Source organism: Leptopilina boulardi, unplaced genomic scaffold (genome assembly GCF_019393585.1).
Source record: "Leptopilina boulardi isolate dan_hultmark-lab unplaced genomic scaffold, ZJU_Lbou_2.1 LbouV2_368, whole genome shotgun sequence".
NCBI lineage: Eukaryota > Metazoa > Arthropoda > Insecta > Hymenoptera > Figitidae > Leptopilina > Leptopilina boulardi.
The window spans coordinates 2,088,965-2,111,083 of NW_026137938.1; the positions used below are offsets into that span (position 1 = coordinate 2,088,965).

General features: G+C 24.8%; 3 protein-coding genes across 10 annotated transcripts; 1 reads left to right on the forward strand and 2 right to left on the reverse strand.

Annotated features, from left to right (window-relative positions):
- Positions 1 to 503: 503 nt before the first annotated feature.
- On the reverse strand, positions 504 to 7,314 carry LOC127287307 (inner centromere protein A-like). Of its 4 annotated transcripts, none has more exons than XM_051314143.1 (9): positions 7,222 to 7,314; positions 5,330 to 5,788; positions 4,037 to 5,245; positions 3,808 to 3,960; positions 3,441 to 3,634; positions 1,815 to 1,998; positions 1,511 to 1,705; positions 1,314 to 1,425; positions 504 to 1,186 (listed from the first exon to the last, which is right to left on the reverse strand). In XM_051314143.1, exons 2-9 carry the CDS (start codon positions 5,777 to 5,779, stop codon positions 990 to 992), a joined length of 2,694 nt encoding a protein of 897 aa, XP_051170100.1. In that variant the 5' UTR covers positions 5,780 to 5,788; positions 7,222 to 7,314; the 3' UTR covers positions 504 to 989. The 4 variants fall into 4 exon arrangements, with proteins under 4 accessions (XP_051170100.1, XP_051170101.1, XP_051170098.1 ...); XM_051314144.1 differs by having other exon boundaries at positions 7,226 to 7,296; XM_051314141.1 differs by having other exon boundaries at positions 6,998 to 7,281.
- Positions 7,315 to 8,929: 1,615 nt separating this feature from the next.
- On the forward strand, positions 8,930 to 13,942 carry LOC127287309 (E3 ubiquitin-protein ligase Nedd-4-like). Its single transcript, XM_051314146.1, has 19 exons — positions 8,930 to 9,122; positions 9,261 to 9,362; positions 9,872 to 9,956; positions 10,087 to 10,136; positions 10,313 to 10,453; positions 10,573 to 10,720; positions 11,098 to 11,147; positions 11,238 to 11,384; positions 11,475 to 11,574; positions 11,639 to 11,679; positions 11,784 to 11,916; positions 11,986 to 12,026; positions 12,107 to 12,173; positions 12,295 to 12,320; positions 12,385 to 12,432; positions 12,533 to 12,762; positions 12,856 to 12,977; positions 13,063 to 13,702; positions 13,773 to 13,942. The coding sequence occupies exons 1-19, from the start codon at positions 9,114 to 9,116 to the stop codon at positions 13,873 to 13,875; spliced, it is 2,283 nt and encodes a 760-aa protein (XP_051170103.1). The 5' UTR covers positions 8,930 to 9,113; the 3' UTR covers positions 13,876 to 13,942.
- On the reverse strand, positions 13,939 to 22,010 carry LOC127287311 (cGMP-dependent 3',5'-cyclic phosphodiesterase-like). Of its 5 annotated transcripts, none has more exons than XM_051314148.1 (13): positions 21,849 to 22,010; positions 21,323 to 21,617; positions 20,305 to 20,433; positions 18,799 to 19,046; positions 18,252 to 18,361; positions 18,025 to 18,164; positions 17,610 to 17,796; positions 17,306 to 17,487; positions 16,618 to 16,802; positions 16,216 to 16,480; positions 15,831 to 16,118; positions 15,536 to 15,681; positions 13,939 to 15,468 (listed from the first exon to the last, which is right to left on the reverse strand). In XM_051314148.1, exons 2-13 carry the CDS (start codon positions 21,428 to 21,430, stop codon positions 15,213 to 15,215), a joined length of 2,244 nt encoding a protein of 747 aa, XP_051170105.1. In that variant the 5' UTR covers positions 21,431 to 21,617; positions 21,849 to 22,010; the 3' UTR covers positions 13,939 to 15,212. The 5 variants fall into 5 exon arrangements, with proteins under 5 accessions (XP_051170105.1, XP_051170106.1, XP_051170104.1 ...); XM_051314149.1 differs by having other exon boundaries at positions 21,323 to 21,614; positions 21,778 to 21,996; XM_051314147.1 differs by having other exon boundaries at positions 21,778 to 21,996.
- Between the last annotated feature and the right edge of the window lie 109 nt (positions 22,011 to 22,119).

A 22,119-nucleotide genomic window follows, 5' to 3' on the forward strand; every position in this document is an offset into this window, starting at 1 on the left:
AGAACAAATTTGTTTTTCTTTAAAAAAAAACTTTTTTTTTTTTTTTAAATTCAAGATTAAAAAGAAAGCAAAAATTTGGTTAATTTTTTTTTTTATTGAACTCTTAATGAAATAAAATTAATTAGAAAAAAAAAATTAGACGTTCTTAAATATTTGATTTTTATATCTAAATATTAAGATTTCAGTGTACAATTATTTAAAGATAGATGAACTTAAATGCGTTGAAATCCCAGAAATTTTCTCAATTCTAGAAAGCACGTGAGTAGCTTTTTTTCTATTCTTTGTAAATAATTTTTTTTTTTTTTTTTTTAAATTAATTTATAAGAAGCGTTAAAAATAAGATATAAATATGAAATTGTTTTCAGAAGTGAAATATAAGTTTTTAAATCGAAATTTTAAAATGCATTTTCATCGATCACATTCAATAAATAAGAAACATCCCCCCCCCAAATTAAAAATCTCCAACTTCTGAAAAAATGTGAATCGCTAAATCGCTTACTAAATTTTAATAACAAAAATAATTGTATATTGAGAAACAAATTAATTCTAGATACATTGTTTCAATTGTAAAAATATATAAAATTACATTTTGCTACCTTCAAATTTTCATTTTACACAATTTAATTTTTAAAAAAATGTCTTTTTTTAATATATTAAATTTTAATGAGAATATCAAATTGATAAAAAAAAAAAAAAATAAGTGAAAGCATGCAATTATATTTTTAAAAGAAAAAAAAAACAATTTTTTAAAAAGTAACCTTAAGTAAAAAAAAAAGTTTAGCAATTTTTCAAGCAACTTTGATTACACGATGCTATATATATAAAAAAAAAAGAAATCTTGACATTTCTCAACGTAAAATAAAAATAATATACTGTAAACAAGAAAAATCAATTGCGAAACAATAAAAAAGTTTCGCGTTTTTAACAAAAGGATATTTAAGTCCTTTTCTTTCTTTTCTTTTTTTTTCAACGAAAATTTTATAAGCCATTCAATCGGTTGAAGCCATCATTGAGAATCGAGGTGGTGTCTTCCAAATTGCACTCGAAGTACGTTTCAATCGACTTTTATCAATTCCCTGGAATAATTCGGATAAATCAGGTGTACATTTTTTAACATCGAAAAATTGTTTAATCGCTTCCATTGGAATATATTGTTGCATCTCCAAGTGTTTGTTTCGATTAGAAGCTACAAAAAAAAAAGAAAAATCAATTATTTTTTTTTTTATTAGTACTAATTATTTAAAAGAAAATTAATAAAAGTTCTAAATAATAAATTTGAAAACTTTTTAAAAGTAATAGTTTTATTTTTATACTTTTAGCCCATGTAGGAATTTCATGTTTTGGCCTTTGCTCATCATCAGAATCACTATCCGGCTCACTATCAATTTTGTAACTGCTTATTAATTTATTCTGTACCGCTTGTTTCTGTAACATTAAAATAATTAAATCAATTAAGTGAAAAATTGAGTGAGAAATGAAAAAAAAAGAGTTATTAAACTAAATTTAATACTTTAGCTTGAGCTGCTGCCAAATGAGCTCTCATTTTTGCTGTTTCAGCTTGTTGGGCTTTTAATTCAGCAAGTCTTCGTTTCTCGATTTCTTGTTCCCGACGTTTTTGCTCAGCCAACAATTTCTCAGTTTCTTCTTGTTCCCGTAAACGTTGTAAACGCATTTCTCCTTCTTGTTTACGCTTTTCTTCCTTTTCCTAAAAAAAAATAGAAATTAAATTGTTTTTTTTTGGTAAATTATTAAATAAGTAATAAATAAAACAATTTCAATAAAGAAAATAGTTTTTAAAAACAAAATTTCCATACCAAAACACGTTTTTGATAAGCCAATTTTTTCTTCTCATTTTCAATTCTTTGCATCTCTTGTAATTGTAACAATTTCTTCTCTTTATCAGCTTTCTCTTCTTCCAATTGTAATCTTCTTTCTGCTTCCTGTTTTTCTTTGGCCTCCCTTGCAAGACGATTCTTATGTTCTCTCTCTTCACGTTTTCTGTGAGAGTAATGAAAAAACAATGCAAATTATATTAAATAAAAAATAAAAGAAAAAATCGAAAGTAAAATTATATTAATAAAAAAAAAAATTATAGGGTCAACCGGGGTAAATCCGAACGCTTTTAGTAAGTTTCAACAATAACATAAGTTTTTCCTTTAAAAAAAAAAATACTTCCGGTATTCTGGTGCATGAAGTTGTTACTTTACTTCCATAGAACAATTTTATGGGGTAGCAAAAATTTTTGATAAATTACAATCGCAGGAAACTTAGCGTTCGTATTTACCTCGATACTTTGCAACTTTCCTAAAATACCGGGGTAAATACGAACGCCACTGTATTTCAGAAAAATCTTAGAGAAAATAAATTTAAAGTATTGCAATTGTTAAACTTATATAAAAACTCAAAAAAAATACGATAATAAACCTATTATGTAATAATGCATCATATATAAATACAAAAATCAAACAGGTTAAAAATTAAAATGCATTACACAATTAAAACCTTCAATAACTTTATCAAATCATAACGGATTTTTGCAAAACTTGGTACAGAAAGTATTTTGGAGTGATTGAATGTAAATACAAAAATAAAAGTCAAATTTTTTAAATTCAAAATGGCGTACTTTCCTAAAACTTATTTTTAAAAATGATCAAATTTGCTAACCCTGAAACCCCCCGAGTAACAATTTTCGAGCGAATCCAATGAACTTTTTAATTCTCGTCCGCCATTTTGAATTTTGAAAAACTGACTTCAAATTGGTAATTAGCGACCCCAAAAACCGTAGAATACCAAATTTTATTAAGATCCTGAAAAACTTTTTTCAACAAACCATTTGGCAAAAAAATTGAAACACTCCTTCGAGAGAACAGAGATTAAGTTTCTGCTTATTAATTACTAACGAGGATACGTATAGAAAGAAAAACTTTTTTCTATGTACTTTTATAATGTTAAAATAATAGTGTAATGAAATAAAAACAATTTTGTGTGGCTCTGATGTAAAAAAAAATTATTGAAAATACCGTTCGGATTTACCCCGGTTTTCCAATTTTCCTGGGTAAATACGAACGGTCAGATATTATTAATAACATTTTACAGAAGGCAAAAATGAAAAATAGTTTCTGTTCTAGTATTCATAACAAACAATTATAAATAATAAAATAAATTTTTAGCTTCTTTTTCTTCATATACGAGACAAAATACTGAAAGAGTGTCATCTTTGATTTTCAATCTTTTTTGCAATACTCGTTATCTTTGTTTATGCTGTTGCTAATTAACAAACGAAAAATGGGATAATACTTAGAATCTCTTGAAGAGGATCTGAGGTAAAAATTCTCATATCGAACTTATTTTTAAAAATTTTAAATAAGCTGAAATAATTAGCGTTCGGATTTACCCCGGCTGACCCTATCTTGTTTCGAGAAATAAAATTTAATAAAAACCTCTTCTTTTCTTCCATTTGAGCTTTTAATATCTCTTCACGTTTTTTCCTTGCATCTTCCTCCTGTTGTCTTCTCTTTCTCTCTTCCATTAATTTATCATTTGAACTTGGCTTCTGAGCGGAACTTTTAACTTGAATAAAACTGTCCACATTTGTCACAATATTTGTGCGCGATCCAGTCATTGGCTTGGAATACTAAAAAAGAAAAAAAAAATTTCAACTTCATTTCTTTAAAGAAAAACAAAATATTTATTTAAAAATTGTTTCTTTATAAATAAATTCAATTGATTGTTTGTTAATGTTTTTTTTTATCTAGTAGAGAAAAGGATTATTTTATTAAAATAATAATTATGAAATTTAAAACATACACTAGAAAGAGATTGTGTATTAGATGGTGTTGTGAATCCTCCTCGAGTAATAGAAGACGGCATTTGAAGACGACTCTTTGAATTTGGAGTTGTTCTCTGCTGTTGTTTTTGCACTAATTTATCATTTGTGGGAAGTTTCGAATTGTTAGGATTCTAAAAGAAATTTTTTTTTTTTTTTTATAAAAATTACTTAAATAGTAAAAAAAAAAGATTAAAAAAAACTTCTTACCTCTTTAGTGTTGTCTTCAAATTCCTTTGCGTCCTTTGCGCGTGAAATTTGTTTTGCCTTGGCAAGTGATTTACGTGCCAATTTTTGTGTTATCGAAGTTGTTGATGTACTTTGATCGTTATCATTAGCAGCGGCAAGAGCACGTGTTTTTGTTCTTGTTAGCCGCATTCCCGATTCAATTTCAACAGTTGGATTCAATAGTCCAGCTTGTTCAAATGCTTCAATTTTCTTTTTAACCGATTCCTTAGCATATGGACTGAATAATGTATTTTTTGTTAATTTATTTTTCTTTGATTCTTGATTTTTTTCACTATTAATTTCGCCAAGAATTTTTCTTCCCGGTGTTAAATCAACTTCATCATCACTCATTAAACTTGATCTTGTTATTCGTTTTGGTTTATCTTCAATATTATTTTTTTTAATTTTTTTCTCTTTTGGCAATTTTCTTTCTGGCGATGATTCATCGTCAGTTATCAATGAATTTTGTTCATTTATTGATTTCATTTTTGTTAATGCAACACGAGGAATTGATGTAGGAATAGTAAATGGAGATGAATTTTTTTTATTCTTCATTGTAAGAACAATTGTTTCCTCCTGCAATGATCCATTTGATGTTCTATTTTCTGTTATTGTCATTGTATCATTGACAACTTTTTTGAAATTATCAAGTACAACGGTTAAATTCATTGTTGGATGTTTTAAAGTATTATTAAATGTTTGTGTTTCATTTCCAATTTGTAATGTTGTCGGTGTATGAGAATTGAGAGATGATTTTTTTGAAATAATATGAGTTTGATTTACAATTAATGATTTTCTCATTGTTGAATTCATTATTGGAACAGCTTTGGCAATTGCATCTTCATACATTGAAGCTTCAATTGTATCATCGGGACATGAGCCATCAATTGTTTCATCAATAATGTTTGCTTTTTTTAATTCAGGTTCATCACTTAATGTTGAACGTTTTTTCTTTGACGCACGTGAATTTGTGCTATTGATTTTTCTTTTAATTGTTGATAATTTCTTTTGTGGAACTTGAATTATTTCTTCTTCATTCGAACTGGATATTAATTCATCAATTTTGTTTCTTGTCAATATTGTACTAGGTCGAGGTTCATTTCTCATTTGTTTCTTCGGTTGAATTGAAATTTCTTCATCTGAGCTGCTCAATGAACGAGTTCGTTTTGCTTGACTGTCACGTGAAGAAGCCTGGGGGAAAAAAAACAAATTTTTTTCTGCATAAAACATATATAAATAAAACGTTTTTTTTTTGGAAAAATTTTTAATAATTACCTTGCTATATCGTGTACTATCATTATTTTCACTGGGTCTTCGCATTTTACTATTCAATGTTGTTGATTGTTGTTGTTTAATAACATCGACTGCTTTTTTTGAGGCTTCTCTTTTTGATTTTCGTCTTATTCCAGAAGGTGCATCATCAAGAATTTCTGATTGTTTTTCAACTAATTTTTTCACTGTATAATTATCAATTTCCACTAAATCATCTTCTGGTATTGTTTCAATACGTTTAAGATTTTTTTTCTTCACTGCCTTTGGTGTCTTTGGAAGAAGTGGTTTAGATGACGATTCTTTTATTTCAGCAAATAAGGCATTTATTTTATCTAAACTTTCACTTAAAGAATCCTTGATAGATAATGATATCTCTTCTTTTTTTTTAATTATATGTTGCACATCCGATAATACATTTTCCAAGATTTTGCCCCTCGTCCATCCTCCTGCCATTGTGGAAATCTTTTTGATTTCCAAAAGAAAATCAGAAATTATTATTTATATTAAAATATAATTCGACTTTTTTTTTTTTTTTTTTTAATTTTAAACAAAAAATTTTATTTTCAAAAAGCAACACATTTATCAATTATTACATTCCCAAAAGAACTTATGAGAAAGTGATCAAAAAATATATATAATAGGAAATAAAACCAGGAAACATACAATACCAAAAATAAAACAAAACACCTTATTTTTTTGTAAATGCAATAAAATTTCAAAAAAAAAAAATCATAAGCAAAGCAATTTTCAAAAAGAATAATTTAACACTCGTTTTTTAATATTAAAAGAATTTAGCCCTTTAGCGGGAGAAATACGGGATTTTGGCTATTTAGCCCGCTTATTTTAAAAAATCAACAAAATGAAAACTATTCACTTTGCAGTATGTATTTAACATAAATTTTTGTATTTTACTTCTTTATTCTAGAATAATAAAATATATTTTAAAATATAAAATGTATATAAAATTCAATTTAAAATAAGGCAATTGTTTATTTAAATATATAAATGTGATTTAATACAAAGTTTATTAACTCCAAAATGAAGTGTTTTTTTGTAGGGTTGTTTATTTTAGACTAACACATAGAAATTATAAACAGGAGCTGGAAACAAAATAAATTTAATTTCTGAAACAGTAAATTTATTTTGTTTCCAGCTCCTGTTTATAATTTCTATGTGTTAGTCTAAAATAAACAACCCTACAAAAAAACACTTCATTTTGGAGCTAATAAACTTTGTATTAAATCACATTTATATATTTAAATAAACAATTGTCTTATTTTAAATTAAATTTTATATACATTTTATATAATGGAGCATTCCACGGGAGATTTTCATTAAAAAATTTTTTTTTCCCCGAAACATTTTTTAAAAATGTTAAATATAACCTTTTTCCATTATTATTTATTTGTTTTTTTTTAATTTTCATAAAAACATACTAAAAATCGTTGCGTCGAGCTTAAAAATTAAAAAAAGACTAGTAAATTTTTTAAGCGGGATTTTGAAGGCTTGCCTGGATGCAACGGCCATTTATAACTGAAAGCCTGTCACAACTCGTATATTATAATAATGTAGGTTGTGTTGTCAGTTAGCAACATAACTTTATTTCACACAATTTAAAGGTTTGAAAACATAAAAAAAAAATTATTTACCTTTGAAGAATGATTTACTCACTGCGATAAGGAAAAAATTAAGATGAAATAAATGCAGAAACTTTAGAAACAGAAATGTACAAGCACGCACCACAAACAACGACAAGGGCAAAAGTAATATATTTTTAAATAAACAAATGTTATATAGTTTTTTCCTTGAGATTCAAACACAAACACTTTAATAATTACATTATTGCACAAAAATTAAACAAAATTAAATTAATTAAAATCAAATTATCTAAGTACCAACACGCTCTTTCTTTTTCGGTGTACTCGCCGTGAATTAACGTCTTTTTCATTCAAAAAGCCAATTCTGGCGACATCTACGTCATATATGTGTTTGTGTCTATCGTAGCGCTAATATAGCGGGCATATATTGAACTATTTGAAAAAAAATAACCGTTAGTCGATAAGCTTATCAAATGTCGGTAAATTAGGTTTTAATTTTAAATGTCAAAAATTAAATTTAAAAAATAAATAAATATATAACCTCAAAAAAAAAGTCAACAATATTTTATATGACAAATAAATATATTTGTTTTTTTTTATATATAAATTTGATGATTTAGATTAATTATGATTAAGTTCTATAAAAGAGATTATCAAGTGCAGGAAAAACCCAAAAAAAAAAAAATTGTTTTAATTGTTCAAAAAGAGATAAGATCTCCAATTTCAGGTATTAATTTCTACGATTTCTACTTGTTTTCAGTCATTTCATTCACTTTTTAATTTTTTTTCAAAATAAATCTTTTTAATTTTTTTTTTATCTTTTTAGTCAAAATTAAATATTTTTAGTAAAATATTAAAATATTCTATAATTTTATAAGTTTTCGGGTCACATATAATGGACATAATTATAGCGTAATATATAAGTTTGAAAAGTCAGATGAGTTAAGCCTTTTTTTCTTTTGAAAGCAATTATACATAGTCTAATTTGCATCTTCTAATGCGTTTTTCCTTCTTCTTCTTCTTCTTGTGAATAGGTTTTTCGAGGAATAATTTTGTGCCAAAAATTATCAGCCATAAACCAATGCCTTATAAATCCTTAATGATGTACCATTTCGTGGAAGGAGGAAAAGCATATTTTCCTTTTGCCTTTTGACCGTAGGTATATATTTTTGCAGAGATATAGTTTGAAGATAATTTTTCTTCCTTTTCGATTTAAAGATTAAAAATTTTAAGACATGTATAACTCTTAAGAAAATTTGAATCTCATGAAAATTCCAGGAAACAACAACAATTAACGCTGGTAAAGTAAAATACAAATAATTTTTTTTTTTTCAAAATTCTATATAATCAAGGAAAATTAGAATTTAGAATATTTGAAACAATATTGGAAAATTTTTTTAAGACTATAAAATCTTTTGAAAAGGGTTATAAATTAATTAAAAATTAAAAAATAATTATTTATTTGAAATAAAAAAAAAAATTATTCAAATGTCCCTTTTTTCAAATATAATATTATATTAAATTGTTCAAGGGTTCTCTATTATTTTATCTTTATTCTTATCTTTAACAAAACTTAGATATTTCGTTAAGATAATTTTAAGAATTATTAAACGAATCGTTAGAAAATTTTTAATATATTATTTAAAAAGAAATTTTTATTTTAATTTATTTAAAATTTTGTTTAATAAATATTTAAAATACTTATTAATTATTAATTATTAATTAATATTAAATTAAATTTCGAAATAAACTTTTTTCTAAATTTAAATAATATTTAAAACTAAACTTAATAAAATAATTGTTTATTAATTATATGAAATACAATTATAATTAAATTTGTAATTATAATTATTGACATTATTTTGAGAAATAATTACTATAATAATAATAATACGTATTTGAAACAAACTATTCTTTAGTGTAGTTGTAGGTATATATATTAAATTTTAGAGGGGGGTTGAATTTTATTTTCTTGGTAATGATCCTAGAATATGGTTCAGAAAAGATAAGAATTCTTTCAGTTTTGAAAAGACTTTAACGAAAGACACTTCGTTTGGCACCTCTAGAATGTTGTGTTAAACATTCTCTTAATATTGACACTTTTAAACTTATCATGTTTTTTTAATATTAAAGAAACCATTTATTTTTTTGTTGTGAAAAATTTTAATTTTATAATTTGTGTGTGAAAAATGAATACTGTGAGGATATAAAAAATTTTTTTTTTTTTAATTAAATTATAGAACTTTATGGAAATTTAATTAATTTCATAATTTTCTCATATTACTATTAATATTGTGATCTGAGTAAATAATAATTATAATTTGACAATATTTCAGAATATACCAGATGAAAATTTAATTCCAAATGATAATAAATTAAAGGAAAATAATTTTTCATCAACGAAGAAATCAGAAAATTCTGAATTAAAAATTCAACAGGTAATGTATTTTTGTTTTTTTAATTTTATTTTATATTTTTAACTTTTTCAAATTATGAAAATTCAAACGAACTAATTAACGGAATTTCCCCATTTCTATTTGGATATTTCAAATTTAAATTTGTTTCTAATGATGTATTATGGAAACGAAACAAAATTAATAGAAAAAAAAGATTATATTTTATATGAAAATTTTTCTATTTTTGATTTTTAAAGTTGAACTAAAAATTAGAGTTATAATAGTTGTTTCATATTAATTACAAGTTTGTTGTTACTTTTATAAAATAAACAATGACAAATATTTTCAGGTCATGTCTTAATGATAGTGTAATTAAAAATTGTGTTTACATATTATAGTATTTAAAATAATGTAGAAAAATAATTTTGTATTATTCAATATTGAAAATTTCTTAAAACAATTTTGTTTTTGAAGTAAATTAATATTTTTTTTTGCTTATAATTAACGTTTAATACAATTAAAAGTAATATTTATTTTTATTATAATTTTAGGATGGATCATTGTCATCTCATGCTCAAGTAGCTGATCATAGTTTAACATCACATAATTTAAATAATAATCAACCCAATGCACAAAGTAAGTTTTATTTTAAATTACAAATATTTCCTCTTTCAAATTAATTACAAAATTTATTTTTGTCAAAGTTATGAATTATTCTTTTTTTTCTAAATTATTTATTTTAAATTTAATATTTTTTTCTTTTTAGATTCAAATATTACTAGAAGTAGAGTGCCTTCGTCGAATAATCATCGATGCGTGAGTAGAAAAATTAAATTAATCATTTTTAGAAATTATCATTAATTAACTAAAAAATATGTTTAAAATTTAATTTAAAAATATTTAAATTTTTAATTACTTTATTTCAATATTAAAGTTTATTTTAATTAGGTATTCTAATTTAATTTTAATATATATATAAATTAAAATTACAGAATTTGAATCATGAAAATTCAACTAGAATAAATCCCTGGATAAATATTGCTCAATTTCGTATTGATGCGGGAAAATTTCAATGCGGTGGATATTGCACATTACGACATTTAAATCCTAATTTGGGAATTTTTTTTGTACAGGTATATATTATTTTTTTTTAAAATGTTTCTTGTTCATTTTTTTTTTTAATTTTATAACTGTAAAAGTTGACAATTTTTTTGCTGAGTAATTCTTGCGTTAAAATTGTCAATTTTTACAGGATGCCAGCTCATCACAACCATTATATTCACTTTTAACAGCAACCAGAGAACAACCAGAATTACAATCACCATTAACAATAAGAATTCAAGTGCCAAGCAATCAAAATGAGCTGAATATATCAAGAAAAAAAATGAAATACAGTCATGGTACGAATTTTTAATTTATTTTTTTTTTTACTTTTTTAATATTATTATTATTATATTATTATTATTATTATTATTGTTAAATTTATAATTAGATTGTAATTTTAACTTATTTATGCATTATGTAATTTTTTAACTATTCTAATATTTATACTTTGATAGTATAAAAAAAATAAATCCATTTTTATGTAAATTTTGTATTTGTATTTTGTATATTTGAAAAACTTGACCAGTGTATATAGTGTTTATAAAGTAAGTACAGATAAAATAATTATTTGTTTTATTAGGTCCGGGAAAACAAATTTTAAATTAATTTTTTCGTTTTTTTTTTACTTTTATTGAAATTATTTATTTTTTTTTTTCTTTTTGATAAATTACAGAGGAAAGAGTAGAAATGGGAAATAGTTCAAATTCTCATGATGCAGAATCAGTAAGTAGTTTTTAAGAATTTTTGTAATTTTTCTAACACATTGAATTAATATATTGATATATATATATAAAATTTATTGTAATTTTTCAGTTAAATATAATAAACAGTTTTTTAGTTGAGGATGAAAGTGAAATTAAAAATGACTTAACTGAAAAAAGATCTTGTAATAAAAGAAATAATTCTAATTGTCAAAAATCGTATTCTACATCAAATATAAATGAACAATCAGAAAATCAGGTAAAAATTTTAATTTTTTAATTTTACATTTCAATGTAAAAATATATAATTTAAAAAAAAAAATATTTATATTAATAAATTTTTATTTAGAAATGTAGATCTAGATCAGAAAATTCAAGACAAGAAAATTCTTCAAACGAAGAAGGCAATGAAGTATCTTATTGTAAAAAATCAAAAAGAAGAAGAAGAGGTAATTTTTCATTTTTTTTAATTTAATACAATTTTCTATTTTAATATTTTGTTTTCTTTTTCAGCTGCAAGGCAAGAATTTATTGAAAATGAAAATCCAGTGGATGTAAGTTGTTTTCTAAATTTAAATTAAGTTGAAAAAAAATTTAATAACAATTAAAAATAAAACAATAGTTATTTTTATTTATCCGATTTTTTTTTTCAATATAGATCTATGATTTGAATCCTTCAATTAGTTATCAGGAGACACTAAAAATTTTACGTTTTCTATTGACTGGAAAAACATCGAATAATCAATTAAGAACAATTGCTTCTGAGCAACACGATTATCTTATGCTAATTGGTTAGTCACATTTTTTAATTCGATAACTTTTTTTCTAATCAAAATAATTTTCTTTTTTATTTTATTTAGAATATCATTTTTTTTTGCATCCATACAATAATCCTGAACAGGTAAATAATTAAAATTATTTTTTTAAATATTAATTAACAAAATTGTGTTTTTATGAAACTTATTTTTTTTTAATTTCAAGTTATTGAATCATGGAGGAAGATCTCAGACACGACAAAGAATGGAGAGACCAAGAATCCTTTCTGGAGGTTTATTTTTTTTTTTTTTATAAATAACTTTTCTATTATTAAATTTCTCAAACATTTTTTCTTTTTAATTTTCTATATTCTTTAAAGAATCTAAAAAAAAGTAAATAGAATTTTTTTTCAGAACCGGAGAATGATACGGAATCAAATGTGAGTATTTTTATTTTACTATTTTTTTTTACATTGTTAAAATAATAATTGGTTTTTTTTCAAGGGTTATGATGGAAAATTAAAAATCTTCAGATCTCAAGTAAAACCATCAGTAAGTTTTAATAATTAATTAATTGAAAAAAAATAATGAAGTGAAATATAATTAGAGATTTTATTATAATTAAATTATTGCCATTTTTTTTTTTTTGCAGAGTGTAGCTACGGAAAATATTGAAATTCGAATAAGACGTAATTTCATTTTTGAAGATTCATTTCATTATATTAGCACAATTGATCAGGTGGAAAAATTAAAGTCCAAATTGTGGATTTCTTTCGAAGAAGAACCTGGATTAGATTATGGTGGTGTTAAACGAGAATGGTTTTGTCTTTTATCAAGAGAGATTTTCAATCCTGAGTATGGATTTTTTATATGTAATTCAAAGTAAGTTTTTCTATTTATAAAAAAAAAATTGTTTTTACCAAAATTTTAATGTATTAAATTAATTTTACAATGGTTGAATTTTTTTTTGTTCAGAGAAAATAATTATTTAGAAATAAATCCTGACTCTATATCATATCAAAATAATCATTTGGAATATTTTCGATTTATTGGACGAATAGTTGGAATGTCACTTTATCATGGTAGTCTTATTGATGGTAAGTAACAATGTTCTTTTTATTATCTAGTTTTTTTTCAATTAGGAAAAATTATTTAATTTGTATTATTTTTTTTCATATTCAGCTTCATTTTCTCCTTTATTTTACACAACATTGTTGAATAAAAAAATATCATTGGAGGACATTGAAAAAGTTGATTTAGAATATTATAAAAATCTCGAATGGATTTGTCAAAATGATCCAGCTGAATTGGAATTAGATTTTACTGTGACTGAAAAAATTTTAGGTGAAATTGTAAATGTCGAATTAATACCAAATGGTAAAAATGTGTCATTGACAAATGAAAATAAAGATTTTTACATTGAACATATTATAAATTGGAAATTTATTCGTCGTGTGAAAGGCCAATTGGAAGCATTTCAAAAGGGTTTTCATGATTTAATATCAAAAGATGCGATAGCAATTTTCACTGAAAATGAATTAGAAAAACTTATTTGTGGAACGAGGGAAATTGATGTTAATGATTGGAAGAAAAATACAAATTATTTAAAAGGATATTCATTAAAATATAAAACAATCAAATTCTTTTGGAATCTTGTGGAAAATTTTGATAATAATATGAGGGCAAAATTATTGCAATTTGTCACAGGATCATCAAAAGTGCCAATGAATGGTTTTAAAAATTTATATGGAACCAATGGTCCATTATTATTTTCTATACAAAAATTCGGAACAATTGATTCACTACCAAGATCTCATACATGGTAATGAAGATTCATTAATTTATTATTGTTTTAAAATTTAAAAGATAACTCCTTTTTTTCTTTATTTTAGTTTCAATCGTTTGGAATTGCCGCCTTATGAATGCTATGAAACATTAAAGGATAAATTAATATTCGCCATTGAAAATTGTGCTGGATTTGACGGCGTTGATTAAAAATTTGAATAGTTTTTAGATTTTAAAAAATTAATTGTTTTTCTATAATAAATAAGAGAAAAATTCAGTGAAAGCGGTACAAAGCCAATATTTATTTTCCTTTTTTCTTCTTTTTTTTCTTTTTTTTTTTTTTATGCCAATTATCACTATTTTGGGATAATATAGTAATAAATGGAAGAACTGTAACAATAGAAATAAATACAGAGTAACAATAAACTATTAAAGAAGACCGTGGTAAATAAACTGCTTTATAACAATAACAATTACAATGGTCTACCATAATGGCCATTAATTATTTTTTTTTCCTTATTATAAAAATATACACTCACATTTAAAAACAGACTTTCGTCCTTTTAAACAACATATATAACACAATTAAACAATTTTCAAATAAAGAAAAGAAAAAAAATCTTTACTAATCTAGCAAAATAAATTAAGATTTTTAATTTTTTAAATTAAAAATTTAAAAACAGAATTCTAAAATATGTATTTTTAAATACATTATTGATAAATTCACTGAAGATTTATTCACAATGAATAATTGTATATATATATATATAGATAATTCATTGGAATTGTTTAATCATTTTTTTGTTTTCAAATATAAAAAAATGCATGTTTCCTAGTTTTTTCAAAACTAAGAATTTTAAAAATAACATTCACTTAATATAGCAGTGGATTTTTTTTTTTAAATAGGGAATTAAATTCTTCAACAAGCAGTTTCGCCGCTGACTCGATTGACTTTCTAAAACACTATTGAGCTAGTTTACAAATTCTATTGTCTGGCTCAATTACGTTATTGTCTAATTATAAATTTTTTTTTTTTTTGTTTCAAATATAAATATATTGCAAGATATTTCCTGATCTAATATCAGGAGTTAATACTGTTTTTCGTCTCTCTAAAATGATATTTTTTTCTCTTCTTCCCTTTTTTGTGAAGCCTCTCAATTTTATAGAAAATTGGTACAATTGATAGAAATTTTTAAGTCGAGAGAACTTTTTTTTTCCCATCAAAGTTAAAGAACGCCCGCGTTCTAAAAAAAAGCGCGCCCCACTTTTTTTTTTTTTTTGGGTAAATTAAAAATCTTGTATCGAACAATACTCAATCACACATTTTGTTTGCTAATGATTTGAAAAATTGGTACGCGCTTACAATGTAGAAAACTAGAGAATTCACCAATCGAGCATTTTTTTTTTTTTTTAAATAGAATGCTCTCATCGGCTACTGCAGTCTTTCTTTTTTTTTTCATTTTTCCAATGAACACTAAAAGCACAAAATCGTCTTAAGTACGAAGCCTTGAGTCGCTTTGTTGTCTAACAAAAAAAAAAAGTTTAGCCTATTCATTTGATTTGGGCGTTGTTTCAATATTATCTGATGTTTCCTGTGATGAATTTTCCTCGGAATTATCAACGAGGGAATTAAATGTCTTATCAATTTCCTCATCCAATCGAGGATCGAGTAAAATATCCATACCCGTCGTTCCCTTTTGGCTGTATTTTTGAAAAAGGGATTTCACTAATTTCCACACCTCACGATTATCTTTTATTACATTAACAAGTTGTTGTGTCAATGGAAATAGTGTTGCCAAATTTCTGCAAAAAATTTTTTTTTAATATAAAAAAGAAAAAACTCTATTCTAAAAAAAAAAAATTTACTTACGTAAATAAGGGAAGGACGAGATTCGTGATAAATTGCACTTGAAGGTCTGGAATCGAGGCACGTTCTCTGTCCATCATTTCAATAGGTGCTGTTCCCATGCTTTTCTCCAAATCTCCTTGAGAAAAGAACTCGTCGTATATTTGCTCCTGAAAAATCAATTTAATATTATTTCCTTCGTGATTTCAATTTTAATTCTCTTGTACAATTCTATTTCAATAAAAAAAAAAAGAAATCTATTTTTATTTAAAAATAAAAAAATGAATGAAAATTAAATTTTTTTTTTTTATCAACTTACAGCCGTTTTTTTGGAGACTTTCCATGTTTTCGTTTGATCACTAAGATCACAACATGTCATGAACATTGCATGAAGTTGTTTTCGATGATCCAAATTGTTCTTCTCATATCCTTTACTGATAATAATTTGTTGCTTATCAACATTTCGAAAATGAGAAGCCAAATCAGTAGCAAGAATATTATTTCTCAATAAATCTAAAGCTTCACTATATTCCTCACTCGTGAGACTCTCAAATATATTGCATCCCTCGGTATTTAAAATACACATCGATTGAGCTAAATGATGCCTCTGAAATTAAATTTTTCCTTTTTAACATTAACCACCTTTTTTTGAAAACTTAGAAATTTATTAACGAAAAAAATAAATTTTCGAAATAAAAACGAACCTCCATTACTGATCCCTCGGAACTATAAAGACTAGCAAGAACTGTTCCACATTTTGTTTGGAATGAATTATTTGTCCCTCTGTGATCAATGTCGTGACACAAACAAGAGACAAGAAAAACAAGTGCCTGTAAATGCGACATATAAAGATCGCCAATTAATTCGAGATTTTTTATCATTAAATATGCAAAATGAGCGACGGAAAATGCGTGCACCCAATTATGATATGGAGCGTCTCTATATCCTTTCTTCACATAAAGAATAAACCTAAAAAACAATAAAATTTTACCAAAAAGACAAATTTTATTAAAATTGTTAAAAATATTTTTAAAAAAACAAAAACAAAAATACTTATTATTTTATCGTCTATTTTGAAAGAAATTAAATGAAAATTAGAAATTAACCTTGCGAGGGTAGTTCTCTTAATTTTCCAATGGTCAATAAAACCTAGGTCCCTGAACATTTTGAGCACGTAACACGGCATGTGTCGATATGGTATATTTCGAGGACTAAAATGAAATTGGTCAAAGTCCTTGATATTATGATCGTCCCTACAATTTAGCAGCGCTTGAACCGCTTCGTCTTCTACCTATAAAGAGAATTTTTTTTTTATTTTACATAATTAACATTTTTTTCAATTAAAAAAAAAAAAAAAAAAAAATTCTTTAATACAAAAACAAAAGTTTTCAATAAAAATTGTTTTTTCATTTTTACCGTAAAAATTACAGACCTCGGATCAAGTTTAAAGCGCAAAAAAAAGTTGCATCTCATTAAAATAAGTCGAAAAAAGTCAGAAAACATTCCGAGGTCTGAAATTATTAACATTATCAAAATATAGAAATTAAATCAAATCGTTTAAATTAAAAAAAATTCTTTATATTTAAATTTTAAAAAAAAAAAAAATCAATAAAAAAAAATTGAAATAATAATAGAAAATTTTAATAAATTAATGAAAAAAAAAAATTGAAATATTTGAAAAATTACCTGCTGCTCTCACCAAAGTTGTTAGTTTAAAGTGCAGAAACAAAAGTGTTATTAATCTGTTTAATGAACCCAGTATACCAATTGCAAAAATGCATTTGTGTTAATTACCTGCATGTGATACATCATAAGTTCATTGCTGAGCTTATTCCTAGCTTGAGCGTCTTGAATTTTTTTATAAACGATGCTGTGCATTATTGAAATGCCACAGTAAATGCTAAAAGCTGTCGCAACCTCTTCGTCAAATACATCAAAATATAAACCATCCATTTTATTGCACAGTTGAGCTACTCCTAAAATATTATTTTTTTTTTTTCTCCATTATTATTGTTATTTATTCAAGCGTGAAAAGAAACGCGAAAAAAAAAATAATAGAGGATCTATTTTCTTTTCTTCCTTCTATAAATGAACCTACCTATTATTCTTTCCTCATCTCGAATAGGGAAACAGAGAATATTTCTCGTCTTAAAACCAGTTACATCGTCAATTCCTCGATAAAATAGAGGGTGACTATATGCGTTTCGGATATTGAGTAATTTCCCTGACGTCGCGACATGACCGGCAATTCCCTGATTCAGGGAAATTCGCATTTCCTTCACTGTCTAAAAAGAAAACAATTCTAACGTCAATTTTTACTAGTTATAAATTTTATTTTAAAATTAATTTCTTTCACGTTTTTCTACTTATTTCAATAAAGATCATTTTAGTAAAAAAAAAAAAAATTGTATTTCAATGTTTTTTTAATGGAAAAAAAGCGTAAAATAATTATAATAAAATTATAAAAAAAAAACCTTTTTTTTTTAATAATGAAAATTGCGAAATAAACGTACTTCACCAGTGACAACTCCATCGAATACTTTAGCCACTAAGTCTTGTTGTTCAGTATCCAAGAGAAACAAAGAACAACGTTCGGCATTCGTTAACTTTCTAGCCTCGGCCATTATTTCTCGTAATAGGTCTGATAAATCTCCTATTCATCGACAACACAATTATTACAGATTAATCGAGAATCAAATACGTAAGCGGTTATATAAACAATTGAGAAGAACATTTATACCTAATCGCATGAAAAGCTTTCGAGAAACTGCCAATAAATTTTGACACTGAATCTTCAATCGCGCTTCTTCCTGACAACGCAATGTACTTAAAAGTAATCCGAGGCAGTATCTATAAAAAAAATTTTTTTTAAAAAATTCCAATTTAAGATTTAAAACAAAATATATGAATAAATTTATCTAAAAGAAAATTTTACAAAATTCGTTTTATCATAAAATTAAAAAATTAGAGATAATTATTATACTGGAAAAACCAAGAATGATAACAATTATTGAAAAGAAAAAAACAATTAAAAATAATAAAATCAGAGAATATATCAATAAAATCCAATTAGAAAAATCTTTTTTTCGTTCATTAATTTTTTTTTTAATAAAAGTAATCTCAACTTACAATAAATTCCAAATATAAAATTAATTTATCATTTAATTTCTCTGTTCATAGTAAAATTATAAATGAAATTTCTGTTTTAAAAATAAAATAATTTTGCAATTAATAAAGTCATGAGTAAAAAAAAAAAAAAAAAAAAATTGGATTTTAATTTTTCTCACCTGAAACACTCTTGCACCATTTTTGTGCAATTGTGCTCGGCATCTTCTTTATTATCATAGTCGACAAGACATACGACTAATGCAATGTGATCTTTGATGGGATGTTGAATCGGAATGCTAAGAAATAAATTAGGCGCTACATCTACAACCGAACGAAGATGTTGTAATAATTCTTGGTCAAGTTCTGTGATATTTTGTGCCATGGATTTTCGTTGTTTCACGGCTCTGTGCAATGCATGATTTATCACCTAAAATAGTTGCAATATTTTTAACTAAGTAAATTAATTTTGCCGTTTTTCATTTAAAAAAAAAAAAAAAAAAAAAAATCAAAATAGATCATAAAATTCGACAATATTATAAAATTCCAGTTTTTTTTTACTGATTTAATATTTTTTTTTTTTATTTTATCCTCAATCTCATTAACTGTTGAATTAAACAATAATTTGACGAACCTTAAGATTTAGAAACAGAAAGAAAGTATATATTTATAATAAAGAGAAGAAAAAGAAAAGTGTTACGATGAACGCGTGAATATAACGTGAATGATGTTATCATTTTTAACAAATGCATAATACTTACGAAAAAAGTGATACTGAAATAAAAAATGAGATTTGATATCGTAAGATAGTATTTGCTGAAGTGAATGTGCTTCGAGTGTGTTTATAATACAGGCTTAGCTTGTGGATCGATGTTACTTCTATAGACTTGAATGGCTTCTATAATGCCAATTGCACAAGTGTGGAGATATGTCTCTACTAAGGAGTTTACAATTCTGTGAAAAATAAACAATAGTTCTTTTTTTTCTCTCATTTTCATAAAAAAGGACAAATAGAAGAAAAATTTAACAAGTCCACTTCAAGTTTCCTTATTCAAAAATTTAGAAAAAAAAACATTACACTCCTAAAGAAAAATCCATAATGGAAAAATTCAAAATTTTAATTTTACACAATCCACATTTTTTTGGGGGGAAATATTGACTATAAAAAATTAAACAATATCCAAAGTTAGTTTTTCGTGTGTTACATAAACCAAATTTCCCAAATTTAATTGTTAATAGAAAATTTAAAGCTGTTTTTAAAAACCTGAATTAAAAATGTAAAGAATAAATAAATGGAATTTAATTAAAAATGAACTCAAAAAATAATAATAAAGAATTTTGAAAAAATAGACTAAAATAAAAAATGTAATCCAAATTCAATTAAAAACTAAATTATGAATTTTATAAAAAATAATATAAAGAATAAAATCTCTGGGTTACTCGAGACTTTTTTTTGCCTTTAATATTTCAAGAAGCATTTGTCCTGATTTTTTTAATAATCTTGTGAATAATTCCATCTACTTTGTGTGAAAGAATAATGAGAATAAGCGCAGAAAATGATAATATCTTTTTTTCTGTTTCAAAAAAGAAAAAATGGATGATTTTTTTTTTTTTTTTTTTTTTTTGTAAAAGCAATAGTGTTAATGAACAATTGTGTGTCAGTTATGCTCTAAAAAAAATCAAATAACCTGCAAGCTCACCGGAAATCTCAATTCTCGATCCAGAATTTTTTCTCCAACCACGTGAATGACCATTTCTTCGGTTTCAAATAAAATCGGCGCCAAAAATGCTACTTTTGCACCAGTAACGTTTTGAAACTACAAAAAAAAAAACAAAAAAAGTATTTAATTTTCTATTTTTTTGAATAATCTTTAATAAAATAATAAATTAAATATTAAAATTCTAAGACTAAGTTATAAAAATATATTCTCATTCATATATATATTTCTCACAGCAATCTATTTATAGAAGAAAAAAAATAAAGTAAAAATTTCTCTAGCAAGGGCATAATCGATTTTTCCACTATTAGGTACTAACTTTTCAAAAAATATTTCATAAATCAAATTATTCAAATCTAAAATAAGTTAACAAAAAAGGAAAAATATTATTCTTCCCTTAAAACTTTTTTAAAAGAAAATACATTCAAAAAATAAATATATGTAATTGATTTTTCTCCAAAACAAAAGTAAAGAAAAATTGATTTTTATTAAAAAAAAAAAATAAATTAATTAATTAATACTTTCTAGAAAAAAAGGAAGTGACTCACAATATAATCCATGAAAAATATTTCCATATCTTTATAACCTCTAGAAGCACATTGACTATATAAATATCATTGAGACAAACTGTTTGTTTTTTTTTTTTGTTTTTTGAAAAAAGAAAACCCCCCTCCCAGCAAAAACAAAATAGTAACGAATACAAAAATTATATTCATCTGTTTTATTCAAGACTTCTTTTGTCATCTTTGGAATTCGAAAGCAATAAAAGATTTTTCCATGACGATTACTCTTACAAAAGCCAGAGTGGAAAAACTTTAAAAAGAAAAATGACTCACTCGATTGTGCAATTTTACTTATCCCTAAAATATGTCAAAAAAAAAATTTTTTTTTTTCGAAAAATCTTGTGAAAATTTAATAAATATAACCTTTCTAAAAAAAAAGAAAATAATAAACAATTCAATTTATAAAATATTATTGAATGACTTACATATTTATTCAGCTTCTGCTGCACCAAAGTGCAAGGAAGATCAGCGAGATCTTGCAGAAGCAATAAAATGCTTCCCGGATCGCTCACCTCCAAACGCAAGGAATTCATATTTTTTGCCCGGTGTAGTTAAGACAATCACGAAACATCATAAATATTATGTGGGACGTAATAAATATCGAGAAACGCTTCGCGCCGAATCATCTGCACTCGCCAATGTGTATTTGGTAGTTGAAACACACGAAACAAAGTAGGACGTAGAAAAATACGTACTTCCTCTCTCGGAACAATTGCGCTACTGAAAAGAAAACAAACGTGACAAACTGCTGTCTGCGAATATACACATCATATACTATACACAATATATATGCAATAAATTCATCTATGTAGTTATACAATTGATTTGCAATTTTCAAAACCGGTATTTCCCATATCAGAATTGAAAAAAAAAAAGAAACCTTTATTTTTCGTTCACGAGACCTTCTTGTAAAGGGGTTTTATATTTTGTTTATTGAAATTGACGATTTACTTATCGCTTCCGATAATTGCGTAATGAAGGCCCCGATTAATCATCCCCACTTTTCTCCAAGTGATTTTTCGACATCGTCGCACTAGATAGTGACAAATCCCATTTCATTGTTTACAAAACACTGCGTTAAAAAGACTTGGAAAATTTCGGAGAATTTTGAGGTTAGAATGAACAACGGGATAAATTACCAAAACGCGGGAAATTGAGAAAAATTTAAAAATTAATTAATATTTAATAAAAATTAAATTTAAAGAATGTTGTTAAAAGACAT

Bases quoted from the DNA above. Each gene is read 5' to 3' on its own strand.
- LOC127287309 (XM_051314146.1), top strand. The intron at 12,027-12,106 runs GTAAATAATTAA...TTTAATTTCAAG, and splicing joins CATACAATAATCCTGAACAG to TTATTGAATCATGGAGGAAG. The intron at 12,321-12,384 runs GTGAGTATTTTT...TTTTTTTTCAAG, and splicing joins AGAATGATACGGAATCAAAT to GGTTATGATGGAAAATTAAA.
- LOC127287307 (XM_051314143.1), bottom strand. From the start codon at position 5,779: ATGGCAGGAGGATGGACGAGGGGCAAAATCTTGGAAAATGTATTATCG. The intron at 3,635-3,807 runs GTATGTTTTAAA...TTTCTTTTTTAG, and splicing joins ATACACAATCTCTTTCTAGT to TATTCCAAGCCAATGACTGG. The intron at 1,999-3,440 runs GTTTTTATTAAA...TTACTCTCACAG, and splicing joins CAAATGGAAGAAAAGAAGAG to AAAACGTGAAGAGAGAGAAC.
- LOC127287311 (XM_051314148.1), bottom strand. From the start codon at position 21,430: ATGAATTCCTTGCGTTTGGAGGTGAGCGATCCGGGAAGCATTTTATTG. The intron at 18,362-18,798 runs GTGAGAAAAATT...TTTTTTTTATAG, and splicing joins ATGGTGCAAGAGTGTTTCAG to ATACTGCCTCGGATTACTTT. The intron at 15,682-15,830 runs GTAAGTTGATAA...TTGATTTTTCAG, and splicing joins AAGTCTCCAAAAAAACGGCT to GAGCAAATATACGACGAGTT.